We start from the raw sequence: 17,640 nt of genomic DNA, 5'->3' as shown, positions 1-17,640 counted from the left end.
CAGCAGTAAACAGGTTGAGGCTGTGGCAGCTATCAGCAGAAATCAGAGATGGAGACATCAGCACAGAAAAAGACAAATGACTTACTTCAAAAATAAAGAGGATAGAGTCCAGCTCCTCCCTTTGAGATTTGTTCCCTGAAACACAAGGAAAGTACTTAGATTTTTAAACACACAGCCTGGAGCTACACTGCATTAGCTTCATCAATAATGTAACAATAATATGGACTACTCATTCAAAGGAACTTATGTTACCAAGAAAGCATATGCCCACTGGTATAAAATCAGCTACCCATGACAGTGTTATACTGGTTATATTGGACATAACAAGAAATTGCTTCTCTATGGGTTTATATTCATTGCTCTGTACACCCTCTCTGTAACATACACCACAGAGACCAGGGAGAGGGTCAATTATTGAATCACAACCAAGGTTAGTTGTTAACTAATCAGTGCACTGTTAAAAAGAAACAAAACAAAAGGTCTTTGCTCACCTTTTTGTTTTAAGTTGCTTTCCAGTGTAATGAAATTTTCATAGAAGATAAAATAAATCTGAGAACAGTTGCTCTCGAAGAATGCCTTCAGTTCACTCTTGTCAATGATGTCTGTGGGAAAAGAAGAAACACCATCAATGATATCTTGAATGAAAACAGTTGCCTACATGAAAAAAAAGCACATTATACCTTGTTGTCAAGATTGGTGCACCTGAAATCTGGATCTGGGCAATAACTTATCGTGAAATGAAAACAGATTTCGTCTGGAATTCTGGTTATAATAGTATTGTGTTTTAGCTTGTATTTGTGTTTTCCTTGTCATAAAAGCTGCATTAAAGGTAATGACACAACAAAATTATCCAAACTCACTTTTGAATGATCCTGCTAGTTTGGTCATAATGCAATTTTTGTTGATCTTTTCAACAATTTGCTGTCAACAACAGCCACTGAGAAATGACTATCATATTACAGTGATATAGGCTAATATTTGATTTTGTCAGTACTGCTCAGCTGTACTAGGATCTATAACGTGTGTTAATCTTCTGTGTCCATGTGTCAAGGTTTGTTAGTGTACAGAAAGATGAACAAAACTATCTTTGCTCAACCTGGCTGTTTCTGAGTATCATGTCAGAGTGTCTTTCTTTAATTTCAAAATGCTACTGGTACTATTTGCTGTCTCTTTAATTCAAAAGTGACACTGTTAAAATGACTGTTGCACAAATGACTTTATCTTTCTTCCCCATTTTGCAGACTGCATCTGTTATACATCAAGGCAATTTGCTTCACTTCCTTGCCCTGTGTAACTTCACCCACCTGTAATCACTAGTGGAATGATGACAGGCTTTATGGAGGTGTCGAAAACAACTTTGCCACCCGTAATCATTTCGCAATCCTTGCGGTGGTGGAGATATTTCTATAACATCCCTCTTCTGCTAATGGTACAATACAGTATAACTGATTTGATTTGAGGTGGAGACAGAAGCATAATTTACAACTTTGTGTACAAAGAGACACATCTTTGGAGAAAAACTCACATCAGTGTGCCATTGACCTTATGTTCAACTCCTGCACTGAGGCTATTACTCTCCCTGCTGTTAACCTATACATGGTGATACTGTTGACTAGGAGTGTGTCTCATTCCCAGGATTTTCTGCAATTTTAGCAAAAGCCAAAGCATGACTGAAAGTGCACTCTGAGTTCAGGGGATAATCTCTCTTGGTCTTTTGGATATGAAAGGCAGGGTCTGGAGAGAGGTATGCTGATGGCAACACAAGCTTAGGCTGTAATAGTTAATGAGGCAAATAGATGGTACTTGTGTTCAGTCACAAGCAGACTGGCCTTGACAAAATCCTAAATTCCTGTAACCAACCTCTATCATTTGCCACATAACCGTGGTGATGAGATAGGCCTGGACTGAATATTCAAATATAGGCCAGGAGGAGTCCTGGCACAATAACAGCAATTAAGGTTCACCTTCTGCTGCGATTCTCCCTCTACCACATGGCAAACTGGAAGACGCCCAGGAGCAGTCTAGCTCATGCAGAGTGATGGAATTATGTAGTGTGAGACAAAGACTCAGATGAGTTTTCTTTGCCCTGAGATTAGAGCGAGGATAATGAAGATGAATCATGGGAAGATCAAGGCAAAAGTACACCTTGACGTAAGAAAAACCAGCAAGGCATCATCTGGGGATGCAAGGAGGAGGGTGATGGGCTCATTGAAAGTTCAGAGGTCTAAAATGTAACTACCGGATGGATCCAGTTCTGCAAGACTAATTCCACATTGTAATCTGTAGATTTTTAAACTGTATTTTCTCCACTCTGTGTCTTGCACACAAAGAACACATCCAGTGCTTGAACTCAACCTCTCAGAGAAAAAAACACTTCACTAAATGCTCCTTGCCCCTGGCATGAAGCTAATCACATCTGCTAAACTCACATTTACGCACAAACACTGACGCACGTGAGTGCACACCCTGAAGCACACACTGTGGACCTTGAAGAAAACTTTAATGGTAAGAGTAATGATTGTCCATGCAGTGACTCACAGTTTCACAGCCTGTGAAAAGTGCATTCAGTGATGATCCCCTCTGGCACAAGCAGCATCAGCCAGCACCAGAGGCTGAGGGTACAGGCAAAGTCAGTATGTCTGTGGTGGAGTAAAACTACTGTTTATCTATCCATGTATCTTTACGGAAACACTAAGGAGACCGGGTCCTTTTTTTAAATTTTGTGTATTTGGTCAGCTCTAGTCATTTTAAATGTGCTTTATATATAAACTTGATTTGACTCGATTCTCACCCAATGTTGTTAGCATTGGTTTCTTTGGGTTTAACCCGCTGGCAGCATCAACTAACCTAGATTGCTTGTCTTCAGTTAGGTAGCTGGAATAATAAACTGCTCTGCTGTACCAAAACAACACTCTTTGCTGAAAATCCCATGGGCCTTTATACTGGAAGAGGTGTGCAGTCAAGTGTGGAGAATGGACTAGAGCTTATACCCAGACAAACACCTCTCAAAGACAAAAACTAGCACTTTATTGCAAACTGTAGCTAAAAAAATTGTCACTTTAAAAATGTATTTTTAAGGACACAAACAGATTTTTATTATTTTTTGTTTTGTTTATTTGTTAAAAAAAAAAAGTATGCTGTTGCAAACATAAAAATTGCTTTGTAAACTGTGCCGTTACTAAGGACCATAAATGTGACCCAGACAAACACCTGAGGGCTGGGGTCTGAGTCAGTATTGGACCATCACGTGTTTCAGTTTTTACCACTGTTTATTCTGTTGGGAGGGTTTTCTGTTGGGAGGGAAGGAGAGGATGAGATGATTCTTCGTGGGACTAAATTTGGAGGATGATAGGGTCAACATGTGCGTGTATGTGCGTGTGTGTGTGTGTGTTTGAGAACGCATGAGCATGTTTATCATGCATATCAGAGAGTGGGCTGCTGTTCGGATAAAACAGGTTTAAGCCAAATTATAGCTGACTTGCTTCAGGCTTTCACATTCACCAAAGTCCGTCACACAACAAGCGAAGCATAGCTTTGGCCTGTCTCCTATAATTAGGCCATTACTGAAGCCTGTCACTTTAAGATCACTTCCAAGGAACATAATGTAGCGTCTAATATCAATCAAGATTGGTAGGTGTCTAATAAAACAATCACAAAATAACATTTCTTAGTTTCACACAGGTCTGATCAGTGCAAATGCTAGGGTATACTAGTGTAGATAAGAGGGGCAGACAAAGAGGAAGTCTGTAGTAATTATGCAACTTTAATTTGAATATTATTGGGTGTGTGAGAAGTTGATATATGGGGGGGGGGGGGTTTCAATTTCATATGTCATGCTGCATGTCACAGAGCCATCACAGCTTGTCATCCTGTGCTCTCCAGCCTTCACACTCACTGCTCTGCATCTGCTCATACTAGCCGCTGAAGCATGACAGATGGGCCTCATGGGCAGAAAAGAAAATTTTTAAAAACAAAAAGATCACAGGACCACAGACATTGAGTCCAGACAAGGACAGCCCAGCTCTGTGATTCAAATTAGTAACAGACCTACTGTCCAGGCTTCATAAAGCAAACCTAATGAATGAATGAACCTTTTTCAGGTCTTTCTTTCTGCCTGGACTACAACTGCAGGACAAGCCCTATTGATGCGACATGGGTCCAACTCCATATACTAGGTTTGGACCTTCTGTTGTGAAAAGGAAATGTCTGGTTGAATGAATGAAGTTGTACAATGGTTGTAAGCATTGTGAGCACTGATATCCAGCGAGACCCCTCACTCTATGGCTTCACTACCTTCTCAGGTAACAGCATGTGGGAAAAAAGAGACAGAACCTGTTCTGAGCCCTGGGAATGCAGGGGATGACACTGTATCCTGTGAACCTAAAAAGAACTTAACAAGATAACTGTGTCCTTCAACTGACACCCCTCCATCTGCAAGACTCCCGTTTCAAAAACAGGAAAACAGTGTTGGATGAGCAGCAGCTGTAGAGAGCTGAGATCACACAGGGCCATTATGGTGAGAGAAAACCTTGTGTCTTTAAACGTGTGACTGCAGCTGAATGAGCTTATGGCTTGGCTGTTGGAAGAAGCAAAGTTAATGCCAGCACTCAGAGATCTGATTCGTACATAATAGCACTTCTTATAGGAGAGTGATGAATAACTAATAAAGGGGAAAAGAGAAATCCCAGCCAAGTTTAGTAAAATAACAAACCCGGGTCAATTGTTGCTCCAAATGCTACCCTAGTAATTCTACTTCCTATTGAATGATGCCAAATACTCCTAAACTGCAGTAAACTGTTCTGCAAGGGGATCATTAAGTCAGCCTAATTGTTAAATGACTAAAAACTGGTTGAACTGGATACTGCTGACAATGACATGTTAATGATGCAGAGACCTGTAATCTTCTATAGTGGAATTAACAGACCAAACAGCCATGGCAGGTTTGGGTTGGACGACACTGTTCTCCATTGTGATATGTTTCCTGTTAACTGTCAGGGAAGAGCAGATGTTCCACCCCCATGTCAGCAGACTGGCTGGAAAATAATAATGTGCAGTCAGAGCTGAAGGCTATAATGTAATATTTTGGAGGGCAGAAAAACACAACATCTCAAAATGTTCTATGGAAGCAGATATTATCAGCTGGCTGTCATTTTCATAAATTCTCTTTGGAAAAATATCCCACTCAGATGTCAGTGCAGACATTATGCTCTTACTTTCCAATCTCTGGCTGGATAAACATGGAATTTTGATATTTCAGACGTTGTCGCGTCACTGAGGGTCTCCTAGTGTCTCATTGTGACTCATAAGGTGAAAGGGTGGATTGAACTGCGGAGTCCCCCACAGTATTATGTAACTCTATGCAATGCCCTTGCTGTATAACAAGGTCACATAAAGGTAAACAGTGGAAAAAGGGATACAACCCATCTGTTGGCTAAAGAAGCATAATTTGAAGCTTCAGTTGAATAATTAGTGTCTCTTTCTGGTGCTTGCTATTCAAATGAACTGATGTTAAACTGGGTTTACCCAGCAAGCACTAAGAGAGTGCACACAGTAGTCTGCACACTGGGCTTGTTAGCAAAAATGGGTGAAGGTCATCTAGTCAGCTGAAGCCTATGGTATATTTACACAATCAAAACCAAACGTCAGGCTGCTCTGCCCACAGCTCCCTGTTCAAACTTAATCAGCACACAACACAGGTAATAATAAGAGCTCACATTTAATGTTCAAAGGTTATGTCAAACCTTGGTTTGTAGTAGTTTGACCCTCTGGGCGACTTACAATGTATGCCATTCTACCACCTGAAGCAGAATCATTAATATGCAATGTTATACTCTAAAAGCAGTCTAATCGGTCCTTTGATCACGCATACGCTCATTTGCATTAGCTCTGGGCTAGCTAGCACTGCAGGTGCACTATATTCTTGCCAGAAAGGAGAGAAAAGACTGATATGTTTCTTTGGCAGTATGCTTAGATCAGACACAGAGGACCCTTTAAGAGCCCCAGCAGAGGGATGCCTGGAGGGTGCCGGCACATAGTAGAAGCGATACGGGGGTGGTAGCTAAATTGGAAGCTGATGGATGCACCATAGACGGCGCTTCCCCCCCTAAATGGCAGTCTACAAACAAAGGAGAGCCATGAGAAATTCAAAGAGACTGTAGGAGATTTAAAGATTTCAGATTTGAAACATTAGAGAGGTTTTTTCCTCTGGGGATTTTTTTTGGCAATGACCTGAAGATATGCATGGGCGGGATCCCAAAAGCCACCAAAACAGACGCAGTACTTTAACCACTTTGTCAGTGATATAATAATTGATTATAGTTTTCAAAATTAACACAGAAGTACAAAGCTTTGCTTGGTTTAGAAATACAAAAACATTTCAATTACACCCTTTTTGAAGAAAAAGAAAGCCAAAGACTAAATAAATGTTTACAATTTTTTTTAAATGTAGTTTTAAGTTTTCTGTTTCAAATTAGTACCTCAATTAAAAAAGTTCAGATACAACTAGTTCTCCTTTTTAAAGTGGCATAAGAAAACTTTCCCAAACTAAGGAATCTAAGTGGTATTAATGTTGGTTAATATTATTTGTATTGATTATCAAACAGACAATGAATTGTTTGTTTCTATCAGCCTGGTTGCTGCCCAAAACAAGAAACAACCATAAGAACGTAAATCTGAACTAGAAACCCTGATCTTGGTGCTATGATAGGTTTTGTTATTTACTGATATAGTAGAAATAGTGCCAACTGAATGTCTGTTTTGAACCCTCTCCAGTCCTGCAGCTCTTTCCATCGTGAATAGGCCATAGGGAATACAACATCATAAAGTCAGTCCCAGCAGATACAGAGCTGAATTTCCCAATCTGACAATGGCTCCCTCCATCAAGTGAATGCCCATTGGAGGTTCACTCCTCCAACAACAGGCCTCTTTCCCTTTTGCCAGGTAGAGTTTCCACAGTTACTCCAGGTATTCCACTGTCCACCATTTTTGCTACCTGGGGAAATGCACTGGTATCTACCGGAGAAAGCAAAAGCACTATACTCTCTTTGTTTTGCTTTCACAGTGGCAGTTGAACTTGTGCTGTAATTGAGCCCTCATTTTTCCATGCAATCATGTGCCCAGTGGCAGAAAGAGTTGCACAGTGAAAGCAAGGCTTATAGGGAACCAATCTAAACACTGATGGTGTCATAATGCTTACTTTAAATGTATGAACATTGTATTTTATGTGTTGTCTGTTGTCACATTTTAAAACTCAGTCGTCGCAGAGAAGATAAGAGAAGAATCATGTGGAGAAACACTAAACCAGATCAGCTGCAGACAGCGCTTTGTGACCCAAAGTTGATTTTTGACCAGAGTGAAAGGAGGTTAATCATAAATCTGTTGCAACCAGCTGAGTGGATCTGTCACATGGTGCAATTTACAGTTAGAATAGATAGCAGGTTGTACAAGCCTCATTGGAAGTCCTGATAACACAGCTGCTTGTTGAATGTGCTCATTGCTGTGTCAGTCTTTTTCCTCTTCCTCTTTTCTCTATCTGCATTGACAAGAGACTCATCTTCTATGGGTTGGTTTGGCTTATAAAGCTTTCAGTTTGCACGAACAGTGCACTTGTGTCTAGTAGCCATAGTTAATCAGGTGAAAATAGGAGACAAATATTAATAACTGGCTTTGCCATGCCATGCATCATCCTCTCTGAGCAATCTATTTACAGAGAATGATTAACATACTGCTAGGATAAAGCAATGGAGCAAAGCATGCTGGTCTACCAACAGCTACAATTCATATAAGATATGTCTGTAATAACTAAGCCTTCTTCAAAATGTCAACAGGCTTGTAATGCCTCTGAAATGATAGGATCACCATAAATACAACAGCAGAATATCATCATCATATTATTATTATTAGAATTATCATTAATTATGATTAATGTTATGATTCAGGGATTAGGAAAAACTAAAGCTGCATTAAAACAAATCCAAGGAACATACTTATCATGAAAAGGGCCTTTCCTGCACTCACAACAATTTTGATGCATATAATTTCATTATGATGCCACTGTGCCAAACACTGCATGAATGTCTCTTGACTTGCAGTCAAAGTCTAGCTGTGTAACAGATTGGAGGCCTATAGGTCTACAGAGCACAGTGTGAAACAGTCATGGTACAACTGACAAAGCCTGACCTTATCCCAGTCCAACCACACATTAGAGAGTGGCCTATCTCGGCAGCCTGGCACTAAAGAGCTGCTAAACTGGCAACTTTCACTCTTCCTCTTCAGGTGGCCCTTATCTCTATCAACACAGGTGTTACATTTGTTTCTCTGTAAAATGATTCTTACTGCACATTATCTTCCCTCAAATCTCATTAAAGATGGATACAAAACAATTTGGTTTCAATTTACACGGTAATGTATGCAAGTATAGCAGTATTTCCCTTGTTCCTCAATTTTTCTTCCCTTCCAGCAAAGGTATAAACTGCCACAATTAATGCTAATAAACACTGTTTACAAATGATTTTTGAATCTAAAATAAAAGTCATATTACTAATGCAAATATGTTGTAGTAAAAAGAAACCCAGGCCTGAAGCATTTTTATCAATTTCATGAAGGACACAATCCCTAACTAAATGTAATGAAGAAAAAAAGAGTAGTCTATTTTCTGTCTATGGTTTGCTTATATTGGTCTCAACTCTTAGTCATTCATTCATTATCCATACCACTTATCCTTATAGGGTTGTGGGGGGTAAGGCTGGAGCCAATCCCAGCTGACATTAGGCGAGGGCGGGGTACAGACTGGGCAGGTCGCCAGGTTATAACAGGGCTGACATGTGGAGACAAACAACCATTCACGCTCACATTCACACCTGTGGGCAATTTAGTGTCACCAATTAACCTAACCTACATCTCTATGGATCGTGGGAGGTACTTGGAGGGAGCCCACGCAGAAAGGCCACAGCAGGTCGTCTCACAGTGGCACCTTCGTGCTGTGAAGCAACAGTGCTAACCACTGCACCACCGTGCTGCTGATCTCCACTCTTAGTCCCTTTAAAACACGGGATTTGTGTTACCTGTTTCAGGTGTACTTGTTTTCATCCACTTCTTATTAAAACAAAATGTTTTAGCAGTTGCTTTTATTGGTTGTGATGGTCATTCAACTTCAACTCTCACTCCTTTTACATGATAGATGTCATCACTCATCAACTCACAGAAAAAAACACATTAAAGAAAGACAACAATGCTACCTTAAAAAAAACAATTAAGTGCACCTATCGATTTTCTTTTTTAATTCCCTTTTTAGTTTATCACCTCGTACCAGTCGCTAGGATTAACAACTTAAAATCTGCTCAACAACTCTGTGTAGAAATCTGCTAACACTATAAGCCAAAGTTAAGTGTTTATTTTCCTTTTGCGTTAAAGCTGGAAATTCATAGCAGATTAGCGAGAGCTTGGGCACTCAGAAAGGCAACATGAAATGTAAATCCACTGTGAGATCAAATCTTGTTAACATATGCTTCTCCAGTAAACGAAAAGTCTTGGGCTAGGTTCAGCTATAAACACAGGACAGGTACACAGTGTAACAAGACAAACCGGTTTTTCATGTGCTGTTTAAAAATCACACAGATATTATCCACCGCAGAAAACAGAGCAGTGGTGTTTTCCCCTTTCTATCTCTCCAGTAGGTCAGCAGCTAAAAGAAAAAAGCCTTTCATTCAGCACCATGTGATTTATATCATATTTGAAATTTGGGTTTTCAGGAAGCCCAGAGACACATGACAGTAATACCACAGGCTGAAAACAGAAAAGCAAGTCCAAGAACATTGCCAAAGCTTTCTGTAGAGTAGAAATACAATACATCCTCGAGATTAACTATATGTTTATGTTTAGAAGTCATGTGTTACAACATGTGGCCTAATAAAAACAAATCTACAATCAGTTAGCTCAGTAAACTCCTGTTTAGAGACAGAAGTTAGTTAGAAAGAAAAAAAAATTACACAAAAAAATGTGTTGTTCTGATTGTAAAAGCCTTAAAATAGTTGAATACGTTTTTATATGTTATGTCATATTAATGTTAATGTACAGATGAGGAGACACGAGACAAAGTTTTTATGACTCGTAAGCTTGACATAGAAGTCAATGACATATTAGACCATTACAGAGTGCTCTTTGATGGTGTATGAAAAATGATAATAAATTATTCATCTGGCCTTCGGAAGCTTAAAAAAAAAAAAGCCAAAGTAACCTATAACCCATATCCATAATGACATTGCTACAAAATTTGTTAAGTTGCAAGACCTGGTACTGATTTCATAAATAACTCATATTGTCGTATGAATGCACTGCAGCATCCACACATTTCCAGTGAGAGTTTATCAGATATGAGGTGTGGTAATAATTATAATGTGCAATGCTGTTTTACCATGGCATAGTTTGCAATGCTAATGACCCAGGGACAGCAGCACAGGACTTCTTTATACAGCTAAATGCTTATCTTGAAACTGCCACTGGTAGACGCAGCCACACTCATTAACAGCAGGAAGAGCAGTGGAGAGAAACTGAAGTTCTAAATAATAGATTTAATTATCCACCTTTATACCTAATCTGTTCACTAATCCATTTTATCAATCTGATTGTGAAAACAATTCAAACCTGAGGGAAGGAGCCAATACTATACACACATCTACACACTTAAATCTCACTGTAGCCAAGAAAAGCTCCCCCAGTGACTTTTTACAGCTGCTTTAAAATATACTAGTCTCTGCACACATCTGTTTTCTGACAAGTGCTGGCTGATAACTCAGTCTTGTTATATACACTGGAGACACCCAGCTCCTTTCCTAGCTAGCCTTTGTTCCAGTAGCATATGTATCTCCTTTAAGACTTTTTCACAGGTTTTTCTAAAAGGTGAAATGTGTACCTGTAGTTTTTGGTTGGTGTGCCCAAGAATTATTTTGTTTTAATTCAACGACAACACATTCCAAGCACTGGTCATGTGCATGCTGTAAAACCGCATGTGAGCTGTAGTTTTCAATACTGAACAAATAAAGGCTAGGTGGGACAGGGAGCAGACGGTTGGCTGTCTTTCTAACACTTTCTCTGCATGTAATGTGTTGTAATTTTTTCCCCTTAAAGCTAATTTTAAGCAGTTAGAAAAAAACTGTTAGGCAACCTGCCCTTGATTTTTATAAGCAGGCAAACCCAAATTTCCTATCTCAACTAGAGCTTGACTGATATTGGCAGTCCCATTTTACTGGCTTACCACAGACAGCAGTACTAGCCCATATGGCTGAGGACTCGGGGTTGAATTTGGTCGGGGGAAGTAAATTAAACTGCAACATTAACTAAAGACAATCTGACTGTAGTACTCCATGGTTTTGTCTAGGTGTTTACTATCCAGGCTAAAAATCAAAAAGCAAAAGAAACCATTACTCCATCATTCAAATGCAGCTCTGCAGATCTCATGCTAAGCAAAAGAGCTAGGATGCTTGGATCATAATGACAGAAGCTGGACCATAATGACAGAAGCTGTTATCATAAGTGGCAACACTAGACTCAGACCTGATAATGGCCGTCTAATGTTGCTGATCAACAGCAGGCAATCTTGCTTAAATGACGATTAACAGTGTCACCTTTTTTGCCCTCTACTTAGGAAAGAAAGTCTCCTACTGCTTCAGATGCTATGTTTATCTTTGAATAAGGGTTGTCTTATGTTTTGGCCAATGGCATAGGTTAAATCAGCTTGTACAGATTTATTTTCACCTTGAAACAAAAAAGTCTATTTGTGCTTATCAGTATGAAAGTTTAATTAATCCACTGTGATTTTAGGACAAGTATTTTTTGTCTTTTCCCAAAACAAAACTTTAATCACTCTCATCCTATAGTGGGCTTCAAATCATCTTGTGACTGGATGGGTAATTTGATTAGGGAAAGTGAATCACACTCCAGTACTCAACAATGACCACCGCAGTAAGTCACTTGATTGTTACTGTAACATAGTGAAACAGAATACTGCAAATCTGGTAAACTACTGGAGTACAGACATTTGTGGATTTTTGTCCTTATCACAACAGTGTAACTGTGTGATAGCTTGTAAGGAAATAAAAAACAAAAAGCATCAAGACCCTAAAAAGTTCATAAAACCCATTTATTACTATTCACTATGGCAGTTATATTGAACTACACTCAGATAAAACCCCTAAAGTGTTGATATCATGGCAACATGTTGTGGGATAAAAGATGATAAGAGGCTGAAGTTATTCACAAGTCTAACCTGAGTGTCTTACAAAAGAGGAGAATCAGAAGTCGAGTGATCTCAGCCTTTACTTCAGCCACACAGAGGACCTTCTTGAGAGTCCTTCCAGTGCTGCGCTCATTGTTTCCTCTGGTGCTTCACCTTGTGATTTCCTCTTATACCAGTAGCGCTTTCAGGTGACCCTCACCCCAGCAACACTTAGAGCCCGTGCATGGAGAAAAGTAAGGTGTAATGACACTACATTTCATTTCTTCCAAAGATGAGTGCAGAGCTTCCTTAAAAAAGCATTAACTTTGGCAGCAAACTCACACACCTACACCCACAAACACATATACCTAACTGTTATTGCTGAAAACATTTGCACACAGTCACTGTTGTTCCCATACAGTTCACCAACAGGTTAAGTTGAGCTTGTTTACGCCAGTAGGAGAGAGCCAAAGGACACAAAAAACAGCTACTTAGCTTTTTCTATTAAGCTGATTAGGTCATTTGTCCTTTAACCAGTGGGACCATGCTCAAGTCCTCATGAAAGCAAAGCACATTTGCGCTCAGCAGTGAACCGCTAGCATCTTCTGCGGCACTGACTGGTTCACAGCTGACCTGGTGCTCTGGCCTGCCTGTGGAGGGAGCAGGTGAAAAGAGAAATCTCTCCGCTGGGATTCAGTAGGTATTCCCCCAGACAATCTCCCACGCACAGTCAAAGCAGTGACAGATTACCTACATCATTGCTGGCATTTTAACCATCACCTTTAGGCTTATATTTGGACATATTGGGGTAACAGTATGCAACAGTGAATGCAGCGTGATTTAGGAGTGAGCATGGAATGACTTTAAGCAGGAAACACTCAGAGGAATAGCAGTTTATGCCTCCACTGAAAGAAGCAGTGGGTGATCAGGTGGTTTGCTGGGCTCCTGTAATTAACAACCTCAGCCAGATCCAGCCAGGCATGACCAGCAAATTAACATGCAGCAGCTTTCACACTCTATCCCACAGATCTGCTCAGTGAGCAGAAAACCAATACAGGGCCACTCTGAAAATAGCCCAGACCACAGATTGTCCTTTCAACTACAATACAGCTGATACTATGACTGGATTCAACAAGCTTGCTTCACAAATCTCTGGTCCTAGTAGTACAAAGCCACAGAGACAATGAGACACAACTTATGTAATATTCAAATCAAAATTCTTGCAGCCTAATAGACAATATATAAGGAGAGGTCAAAGATTAAGGTTAACCAGCTGCCAAATAACTCTCATTTGTCCAACTTCTGTACAGAAATTTGAGAGACATTTCAAAATCTGAGACATTTTATCTAAATAATCCTGAACATCATCAGTGCCTTAATATTATTATCTATTTAGGGTACAGGAAATAAGTATGGAAATCTAGTCTTGATACTGCCTATTTTAAAAATTAAAAATGCAAGTAAAACTCTTCCTTGCCGTAATGGGCTATTACACTCATGTTTGATGTTGAGACTGTTGACATTTTACAGTCATCATGAGGGAATTAAGCCCGGCAGCCTAACTTTTTATCCAGGGTAAATGCTTCTGTTAATATTACGAAAAGACAAAACACTGTGAGCAATGAAAGGAGGCCAGCTATATTCCCAAGTGCCTGTCCTGTCCCCCTCAGCACCCCATCCTTCATCACTGCTTCCTGTCCACACAGGAACCAGCAGCATCAGGAGGAAATCCTTCCTCAGCTGAAAGCATGGTAAAATTTGGGGCGTTGGGGGACATCAACATGTTGGCTCAACTATCAGCTGCTAGACAAACAGACTAACCTTATCTTTGACTGCACATGAGGGGAAGAAAAACACAGAGGGCGCACAGAGCTCTGTGCTGACCTCCACTTTGGTTGTACTAGTCTTGACATTGAAGGTGTTGATACCAGAGAGATCTAACCACATTACTTACAGCAGTTCATCACATGCTTCTAAACACTATGAAGCTGATACTGGCTGTCACAGTAGTGCAGCTGTACAAGAAATCAATACAACAGCAAACATACCACTATGAAAAGGTTACAGGCAGGCGTGCATCAGTCAGACAAATGGCTGGAACCCTAAACATCTCCAAAGAGCTTTGTTCCCAGAGAGATACTTCATTTCCACTTATTCCAACTCCCTGCCTGATGCTGCAGACATACTTTCACTTTTAACCTTTTTCTTTTATTTATTTATTGTGGTTCACAGTTGCCATGTCTTTCATGAATATAAATTAAGTGTTATCAAATTCAGTCACAGTGACATGGACATTTTTTCAAATACCATAATTGAAAACCATGTTTTTGTATAGTATGGTAAAGCTAATTACCACAATCAATATTGGACACACTCACTAGAGGAGTGTTTCCTCTTCTAAATCAAACACACACACACACACACACACACACACACACACACCTTATGGATATTTTTTTCCAGCTTTGGAGTTAAAACTGAGCGTAACTGGGCAAGGAGGATTATATGATGAGGTGATGACACTACTTAATGAATGATATGCCAAAAAAATCATATTGCGTTTATTTTTGCAGATATTGCAATTGCGATATGAGTCATGATTTCATGGAATGGTCATTTTAGAATTGTATTATTTATTTATTTTTTCTCTGAAAAATATAAAAATGATGATGATGTGATTTTTGCTCAGGCTTGTGCCAAACAACCATTTTCCCTCGTGTGGAGAATAAGATTGGAGCATCTCTGGAGCATCACAGTGCTTCATTTAAGGTCGGCTGTGACACATTTTACCTTTATAAAATAAATTGCGGCTACTGTGATTTGGATATTGCACAGGGCTAGATTGTGACTTTGATAATATTTCAATAAATTATTCAGCCCTAATATTAACCTGCATTACTGGATGTTCTTCATTACAGGACATAAACTCTATGATAAAGACCTGAGCATAAGTGACCTACCTTTGACTGCAATTCTGGAGAGAAAGCAACTCATACTATATGTTACACTTATAATGAAGCTCTTGCAGTTTTCCAACGTAACCCACAATTCCCTCTTCACAACTTTCTTCCTCTCCGCACATTCCCAAAGTACCCACTGACCTCGTTTTGTCCGTGATGTGCTGCAGAAGTGTTACATACTGTATACTACAGTCCCCAATACCATGAAGGTCATCTTGGTTGTAACAGAATGAGCCTTCTGTTGTGGGATGCAATGAAAATTTTATATCTGCACATCTAAAATACAACAGAGGTTTTGCTATTGAGTACCCAATACTTCTCTGTATTGTTTATGTTCATAATTTATGTCTACTGTGGTTCAGGAAAACAGAATGGACATTAACTATTTAACTGCCATGTTATGTGCTCTCTACCTAAATGTTTTGCAAAGTGGAATTGTCATTCAGACTCACAGGGACAAAAACATTGACTATGGATCATTATTGAACATTATATAGCTGATCAGGAGACTGGAAACAGGTTCCAATAAGTGTAATACTAAACTCTGATGTGTAGCAGATGTCAGGCTACTACAGAACAAATGCATGTCTCTTTTTGTTGTCATTGTTAAGGAAGACAGAGTTAGAACAATAACTAGACAACAGATTTATGACTGTCGCAAACTGCACTTCCTTGTCCAATGCAAGACACAAAGAACTCTATATTTACATTTATTTTTCACAACTTCCACATTAAATATTCCTTGTGTAGAGTAACTGACATGTGAACCAGGCAACCAGCTGGAGGTAAGCCAGCTATTCTCACTTCACTCTTAAGTATGTAAACGGTGACTTGTGTCTGTGTTGCTCAGTGTTGAGCTACAGAGTGACAAGTATTACGTTTTTAAAGCAGTCAGGATGACACAAGACTAAATGACAACAAAGGTTGATCTGCAGCATCAGTTAGCATTCGCTGGCTAGCTAGCAAGGAGAGCTAGCTCCCATTAGCTAGCATCCATGCTTTATGACAGTGTCACTTGTCTGCTATTAGCACGACAAAAAAAATCTATGAACACAGACGGTGAGTGGCAAACTGCTGTTTTTGCCATTGTGGGAATTTCTGCTACCTGTCAGCTAGCTTGCAATAGTCACCGCATTGACAGCCAGCCAGCTAACCAGACGCCTCGTTTGACGTTAGCTGTCGCCTGATGCCAGTTAGCTAGCTCGACTAGCTAAGCCTCGGCGATGCACCATCAAAAGCCCGGTGACATTTCACTCACCTAGCAGTGCCCGGAGGTGTTTGAGCCGGGTCAGCACATCCTTCTTTGGGTCCAGAACTTTCTGTGTAGATTTCTTGACGTCTCCATGCCCCCTTCGAGTGAACATTCCGCTGTAAATTGCAACCGTGGAAGCTGAAATCACCTGTGTTTCACCATACACCAAGCCTCCAGTGTGACTGTCACTTTCCTCACCACTACTCTATGCTTGCTCGGTAAACATTCATCCGACGGCCGCTAGTGTCCTGTTTTTTTGTGGGTGTGTAAACACGGAAGCGCAGCCTGACAGAGAGGAGTGGTCAAATCATAGGAATACGCCTCCTTGTTTATGACCGTTCCACCTTGCGCTTCCACTGCTCTCTCTCCGTGCATTTTTTATGAATAATTTCACCTTTCAGTACACTTTACTTCTGTTTTCTGGTTTAAAACCAAGCTATTGCATTGTGCAGAGATGGGTTTCCGTCTCCTCAAACTACCATACTTTTTTACCTTCAGTGCACTGTACTGTCTAAGACCAGTACACTTTAGATTGGAGACTGCAGCACAGGTTCCGTCTAAAACGGATTTATAGATTCCACTTTCTTTGATACAAGAGAGATTTGATAAACGGAGGTTGGGGTCTGGTTGCCATAATAGCTCCCAGGCGCCCTCTGGTGTTTAAAGTAGCTAAACTCTACAATACAGATGATGGGAATACATTTGTTGCTACAGCATTCATTAATTAAAATACATTCATTAAAATTCATAACAATTCATAACTCACCGGGAACAGTATGTTTGTGAAAACAACTAACTATAATTTCCATCACTGATTAATCTGCAGATTCTTTTCTCAAATGTCTTTAATTTAATACGATAGAATAAGAAAACAAGCAAATATTCAAATTTGAGTGGCTGGAACTAGGGATTTTGGGACATTTTTGTTTAAAAATGACAAACAAAGACAGAAATGACTGCCTATTAATTTTCTGTCAATTCACTACACTCCTGAAGATTTTGGCAGCTTCTCCAAGGGCTTAAAGAAAAGGTAGTGCATGGGTTAATTTTAGCAAATGAGAAAGTTAATCTAAATGGAGTGCAAATACTGACACACCGTAGCCTCATATCATCTAATTTGAATGCACGTTTTGACACACTTAATAATATGTAATATAATATGTTGTAATGTATGCAGTGCAGCAATGATGTCATCACTAAATTATCACATTATTATG

General features: G+C 39.7%; 1 protein-coding gene across 6 annotated transcripts in view; it reads right to left on the bottom strand.

The window, feature by feature from the left end:
* Positions 1 to 16,872, bottom strand: part of ralgapa2 (Ral GTPase activating protein catalytic subunit alpha 2) — a 90,378-nt gene extending 73,506 nt beyond the window's left edge. For 4 of the 6 annotated variants that reach the window (XR_011686875.1, XM_071471085.1, XM_071471088.1 and 1 more), the window contains exons 1-3: positions 16,430 to 16,869; positions 492 to 602; positions 86 to 135 (exon numbers count right to left, since the gene is read on the bottom strand). Coding sequence is in view for 5 of the 6 variants with exons in the window: in XM_071471085.1 (XP_071327186.1) it covers positions 86 to 135; positions 492 to 602; positions 16,430 to 16,535 (267 nt within the window). In the remaining variant the exon portion in view is untranslated. Of the gene's footprint in view, positions 1 to 85; positions 136 to 491; positions 603 to 16,429 lie in introns of all 6 variants that reach the window. The other 2 variants (XM_071471089.1, XM_071471086.1) reach the window with 2 other exon arrangements.
* Between the last annotated feature and the right edge of the window lie 768 nt (positions 16,873 to 17,640).

This window comes from Trachinotus anak, unplaced genomic scaffold (genome assembly GCF_046630095.1).
Source record: "Trachinotus anak isolate AG129_WGS33_773 ecotype Australia unplaced genomic scaffold, CSIRO_AGI_Tana_v1 ptg000033l, whole genome shotgun sequence".
NCBI classification, from domain to species: domain Eukaryota; kingdom Metazoa; phylum Chordata; class Actinopteri; order Carangiformes; family Carangidae; genus Trachinotus; species Trachinotus anak.
The sequence above is the reverse complement of the archived record's forward strand: the minus strand, read 5'-3'. Positions and strand labels throughout refer to the sequence as shown.